Source organism: Lactuca virosa, chromosome 2, assembly GCF_052849685.1.
Source record: "Lactuca virosa cultivar CGN04683 chromosome 2, Lactuca_virosa_CGN04683_v6, whole genome shotgun sequence".
Classification (NCBI taxonomy): domain Eukaryota; kingdom Viridiplantae; phylum Streptophyta; class Magnoliopsida; order Asterales; family Asteraceae; genus Lactuca; species Lactuca virosa.
Genome location: NC_136427.1, coordinates 238,840,128 through 238,846,030, shown reverse-complemented (window position 1 = coordinate 238,846,030; position 5,903 = coordinate 238,840,128). Strand labels below are relative to the sequence as shown.

Sequence of the window (5,903 nt, the reverse complement as noted above, 5' to 3'; positions counted from 1 at the left end):
TGGCTAAAGTGCTTAAAAGACAAATGATGTCTGTCTCAAGCAAACGATGCATAGAAAACAATTATTTCTATTTTAGACTTGAATTGATCATCCGAACAAAAAAAATTGACCATTTTACCTTTCCGTTTAAAACTAAATAAAAACAATTATTTAGTCAAAAGACAGTTATAAATAACTAAAGTTAAAATATTATGCTATTGTTTAAAAAAATCTTGATTTTATGAAAACAATTTATTTAATACCTACGCTGGGCCTTTTTGTTAATCTTGAGGTTAACTTTATATCTAGAATTTGAACTGCATAACCACAAAACATACTAAATTTCTTGGATGTGTTCAAAAGCCTAAGAGAGGGCTCCAAAGATTCGAATCTATTTCTTATACAAGGAAAATGCAAACTTCAAACCTAATGCAGAATCATAAAATCATCATTAGCAAAATTTCTTCATTCACCAAAGAGTGCCAAAAACTTGTGCATTTCCTCATGGAATATATTGACCAAATGCTTACAAACAAATTCATTAAGGAAAACAATAATTAAGAGTTCAAAAACACAAACAAACAACACAAAACTGCAACTTCAAGATTAGCTCATACCAATTACCATGGGGCTAAATCATCATGTGGATTGGATCTTTTTCTTCTTCTTACTTGAAGCAAAATCACTTGCTCCAATTTCAATTGACATTCTCTTTGTCCTAAACATAATGAAATCACACTTCTCATGTCAGAAAGAAAGAAAGGTCAAACTTCAAATGGTACCAAAACAGTCAAAAGGAAGCAAAGATAATACCTATTAGAAAGCTCATGTGTCTCATTGCTCTCTTTAGCATCTGAAACATGTTCAACTACCCAAACATAATTTAGGCAAAGTTACATTTGGTTATACTGATACATTATCTTAATCCAAATCTTGAATAATAAAGAATTATGTATATAATATACCTGCTTCGTTTGCATCATCACTTTCTGGATCATTTTCTGATTCTGAACCAGAAGCCCATCGATCTTTTCCATCATCAAAGTCCCAACGGTCTCCTACTGGAGGCATCCAGAACTCCATTTCCTCTGATTCACTATCTTTTTCTTCTGGATCCCTCACTTCAGAGATGATCTTACTAACATCCTCCTCCTCCATTTTCTTCTTCTTCTTCTTCTTCTTTTTCTTTTTCTTCTTCAAACCATCCTCTTTGCTATCTGAAGCCTTTTCTGGTTTCTGCTTGTTTTCATCTTCCACCATATCGTTTGATGCTTCTTTACCAGCTTCAGCTTCCTCTTTTTCTGTTCAACATTGATCATACTTAATATTCGAAATTTCACAAACACAAAGGATAAAATCAAATCAAACAATAAATGGTAATCCACGAAAAATTTGTAAAAGGTCATTTCAGAACCAAGCAGAGCACAAACCTAACATGTTGAGGAAACGTTTCCCATTGATATGCTTCCATATATGTTCCTCAATTTTATTCACAGTATGCCCTGTTAGCTTGCAAATTAGCTTAGAACTGTCATACAACGAAAAAGAACGTAATCAGAATAAATTAAAGAAAGGGTTGTAGCAATCATGTTCATTGAGTAAAACTATAAACCCTAATTTTATTTAACAAAAAAAGGGGAGTCATGATACCGGCAAAGAGGGTCTTGGTTGAACATATTGAGAGGAGGCTTATTACGCGCCAAGGCGGAATCGATGAGCCCGAGACGGCAGTGCTTGGTAAGTGCGTAGGACTCCCTGGCATCAGCCGGCAATTCGTGGCCGGTTTCCACGCATTTGTACCTGCCGTTTTCGAGCCTTTTGAATTTGGGTTTGCCTAGCAGGAATTTACCTTCGATCTCTTCTTCCTGTGGTTTTTCCTTGTGTGGCAGTTGTTTACTTTCACTGTTCTTCTTCCCCATGAATCAATTCACAAACCTCACTTCTCGATTCCTACAGTGTCCTCCTGTGGACTACCCGTTCTTGATTGCAGAAGAGAGTCTCTTCTAGGGCACACGAGCGTCAACTATCCCACCTTTCAAAAACGTATAAAGACATATCTTAATAAATGGTCCCTATAGTTTCTTAGAATATCAATTTTGGTTTTTATTTTTTATTTTTGTATTTAAGAATGGCCGTGGTTTAAATTTTTTTCATAGATAGTCTTTATGGCCAATACCGTCTTTTTTGGTTCGTTAAGTCAGAACGCAAGACATGTGAGGGAAAATTATCTTTTACAAACAGGGACCATTCATTAAGTTTTAAATAAAGAAAGAAAAAATATTCATAAATGGTCCTTACAGTTTTCCAGAATATCAAGTTTAGTCTCTATTTTTTTTGGTCTCATCGAATATTCTCAAATGACTTTTTTTACCCTTTTTATTTTCTTTTTTCATTTTTCATTTGAGTAATTAAAAATAAATAAGTAAAATACTACCCTACCCCCACCCCCACCCCAACCCCCTCTCTCTCCTACAATGTTGAACCACCACCACCACCGATCAACGCCACCACCACTACCAGAACTTCGACTTAACCAGACCTTCACCGCCACCAGACCTTCATTGTCGGAGCACTTGTTACTTAGATGTCTCTTACTTTCTTTCCCTCTTTTACTTCAGTTTTCGACGGTGGCACTATTTAATCTAAAAACCCTAAAGTCAACAACAATGCTTTGTAGATCCGAGGTTCTGATGGCGTTGTGTTATGAACTCCGATGATATAGCGCTTGTTACTTGTAGGGTTCCGACGGGACAAAGAGGTGGGTGGGTAGGTGCGATTTTTTTAAATAGTTTTAATAGAGGAAAATGTAAAAGAAAAGAAAAAGGTTAAATAAGACATTTCATATGAGTTAGAAACCAACCACGATAGAAATTGAAACCATATGGATCATCCACTAGACCAAAAAATAGGGACTAAACTTGATATTCTGGGAAACAACATGGACCATTCATGAAGATTTTTCTTTAATTATTTGACACTTCATGAATGATCACTTGGCTTGTAAAAGTCGTTTTTGCTTAAACATACTTTGCACGTGTTCTGAATTAACATACAAAAATAGACGGTATTAGCCATAATGACTATTTATGTAAAGTTTTTAAACCACGGGGACCATCTTTGAAGACAAAAAAAAGTTAAAGATTAAACTTGATATTTTGAAAAACTATATGGACTATTTATGAAGATTTGTCATGTATAATAAAAGAAAGGCTATTTCGTTATTGAAAAATGAAAATTACAAAAAAAAGGGGGGTTATTTATTATATGTCTATATTTAAAAAAAAATCATATTACTTTTGGGTACGTTGAAAATTGAAATTAGTATATTTTATGTTTTTGGTTAAAGTCATAGTTTTTAACGGGGTAAATTTAAGTGAATTGGTACATTAGGTGCATAATCTATGTGGATTTAAGAGGTGTTTGGATTTGATTTTTAAAACAAATTTTATTTTTAAATAAAATGTTTAGTAGTTTATTATGTATTAAGCATAATTGAAAGAAAATAAAAAACGTTTAGATTAGTTTATATATATGACAAAACACTATAAATTGATAATCACTTTTTGGGATATTATCAAACGGTTGTGTTCAAAAGAGATAGAGGCGATGTTGGAGATGCATCAAAAAAAAAAAAAAGACAACATAGATGAAGTCGATATTCGGGATGCACCAAACACACAAGCGACCAAAAAAAAGACATGAGAGATGTAGTCGATGTTGAAGATGCATCAAATACAAAGGAAAAAGAAAATGAATAAGTCGAATTCTAGAGATGGTGCAAGGGAGCCAATAGAGAGGAAGAAATTGATGGAACATAGGATCAATGATGATGGTCGTTTGGTTTGATTACAACAAGACTATCATTTGAAGTTAACCGTATTGAAGATCAAACCCGTTATATATAAATATGCAAATGATGCCTTTTAGAGCATATGGTATGGACAACGAGAAGTGGTATTATTGCTAATATGACACCTCATAACCTACCCCCCTCCATCCTCTTATTGTTAAGAGGGTGTTATGACATATCTCGTTGTGACGAAGACAAGATATAACAAGAAGTTTAATTGGTTGTTGCATTTATCAACCAATCAAATCATTTTTTTTATTTCTCTCTATACCTCTTAACATGTTATAACATTGGGAACACCATTTCCCCCTTGGTGTTATGGTTGAGGTGGCATATGAATTTGGTATTATAACGTGACTCATTGCTAATGCTCTTAACTTATATTAAATCATAGCCTAAAACTTTATTGTCAATTCGTTTAATTCTAATTACACTAAATAACACTGAAAGCATCAACAATAATTACGAGCAAACCATGGAAAATATTTATTTTTACAAGCCTAAAACCCAAAATATGCAAAAATGAAGGTTTATGCCAATTGACGTCTTTGATAATGTGTTCTTGCATTTAAGAATAAACAACAAATTGCCGCAGTCTCCAAAATCCAAAGCTCCAGCAGTCATAAATAAAACCCTCTGCCGGTTAAAATTTCTGAATTTCCCTCTCTTCCATGGAAATAAACGAAGAAGACTGGGAGCTTGTCAACGACGATGGTTTCGTCTACAAGCGTCTCAAACGCCCCCGTCTTGATTCCACCAGCGCATCGGCTGTTCCGCCTCCGGATCCTGCAGCTGAAGCGAAAGCACGCACAGAAAGAAAGAAGAAGGTGCTATTAAAGCTCAAAACCAAGTATCAGCAAGAGATCCACCATTGGGAACATTTGTCGAACACCTTGAAAGCATTGCAAGACCGTATGCAAAATCAACCATCGCCCACGGTACTGTCAGATCAGACGGTCTCCGTTTTGCCGGAAAATTCGTTAAATTCTCCTTTCCAGGATCTTACCGATACACTCCTTGCTCAGGTATTGGCCCACCCTTCAATAATTACCGTATTTGGATGTTGGATTGTTGATGTCGTTACTTGTAGAATTCAAAACTACAACTGATTTTCTTGCCCAATTTCCACCAATAATCTTCTATTTCTAGCCCTAATTGTCAAAATTTTCATCAACATTCAAAAGTTCATTTCAATTCTAAGTTGAGAAGTTCTCACTCTAACATCCAGCGTCAAGATTTTAGCGTTTTTTGGGAATTTCTTAATTCTTAGGGCACTGAATTAGAGATTCAATCTATTTCTTGAGGGTTTTGGATATAATTTGGGGGAATTTAATAATTTTGTAGGTTGAAGCTCAGGAAGCCACTATCCGTGAGGTTTCAAGACTATGTGATGTTGCCGAAGCCCTCTGCAATGCTGAAGAACAACGGTTGAAGCAACCGTTTTTTGATTTACCAATCTGGGATCCATCACCAGAAGAGCTAGTTACATCACTATTGGAAGAATGAGGTTTCCACCGTAGCTGTAGTCTAACTTTGAGCTAGAAGAAAGGTTTCAGATTCATTTACATAGAAGAAACCCTTGATCATAGTGTAAAAAGTGGGTAAACCTCTCTTAACCAAGAATCATTTCTGTAATTTATTTTTGTTTACCGGTGATTGATAGATTCTGCAAATGTCCAATATATCAACCATCCTTGAGCAAATATTGGGCTGATTAGATGTAAGAAGCTAGGTTAGGACTATTGGTTGATCTTGTACAAGCGTTTGAATGTATTTGAGATATTGTACAAATGTCGATTTAGATATTGTTTCTGATGAATCAAGTTTTGGGGTTTTGGAAGGTCTATTTTCTTGGTTTACAGTGGCTATCATTTGGAAATGTTTATTAATTCCCCTACTCTCAAGAAGACGATGGTATCATTATAATGAGTAGACATGTGATCCTATGAGTTTAAAAAGAAAATGATAAATCTCACTATCTCAACTGCCCTGTAAACCCGTCTCAGGGCCCACATGGTTTTTTTAATCACCGAACACTAGCAGCGGCCCGGTCCATGTGGGAGGTTAGTCAAAT

General features: G+C 35.2%; 2 protein-coding genes across 2 annotated transcripts; one reads left to right on the top strand and one right to left on the bottom strand.

Annotated features, from left to right (window-relative positions):
* Positions 1-419: 419 nt before the first annotated feature.
* Positions 420-2,005, bottom strand: LOC145160568 (uncharacterized). Its single transcript, XM_079079819.1, has 5 exons — positions 1,630-2,005; positions 1,410-1,507; positions 945-1,280; positions 793-847; positions 420-697 (listed from the first exon to the last, which is right to left on the bottom strand). Exons 1-5 carry the CDS (start codon positions 1,896-1,898, stop codon positions 619-621), a joined length of 837 nt encoding a protein of 278 aa, XP_078935945.1. The 5' UTR covers positions 1,899-2,005; the 3' UTR covers positions 420-618.
* A 2,409-nt stretch (positions 2,006-4,414) lies between these two features.
* On the top strand, positions 4,415-5,669 carry LOC145156885 (uncharacterized). Its single transcript, XM_079076107.1, has 2 exons — positions 4,415-4,854; positions 5,174-5,669. The coding sequence occupies exons 1-2, from the start codon at positions 4,501-4,503 to the stop codon at positions 5,333-5,335; spliced, it is 516 nt and encodes a 171-aa protein (XP_078932233.1). The 5' UTR covers positions 4,415-4,500; the 3' UTR covers positions 5,336-5,669.
* The last annotated feature ends 234 nt before the right edge of the window (positions 5,670-5,903 follow it).

Bases quoted from the DNA above. Each gene is read 5' to 3' on its own strand.
- LOC145160568 (XM_079079819.1), bottom strand. From the start codon at position 1,898: ATGGGGAAGAAGAACAGTGAAAGTAAACAACTGCCACACAAGGAAAAA. The intron at 848-944 runs GTATATTATATA...ATGTTTGGGTAG, and splicing joins TGATGATGCAAACGAAGCAG to TTGAACATGTTTCAGATGCT. The intron at 698-792 runs GTATTATCTTTG...CATTATGTTTAG, and splicing joins ACACATGAGCTTTCTAATAG to GACAAAGAGAATGTCAATTG.
- LOC145156885 (XM_079076107.1), top strand. From the start codon at position 4,501: ATGGAAATAAACGAAGAAGACTGGGAGCTTGTCAACGACGATGGTTTC. The intron at 4,855-5,173 runs GTATTGGCCCAC...ATAATTTTGTAG, and splicing joins CCGATACACTCCTTGCTCAG to GTTGAAGCTCAGGAAGCCAC.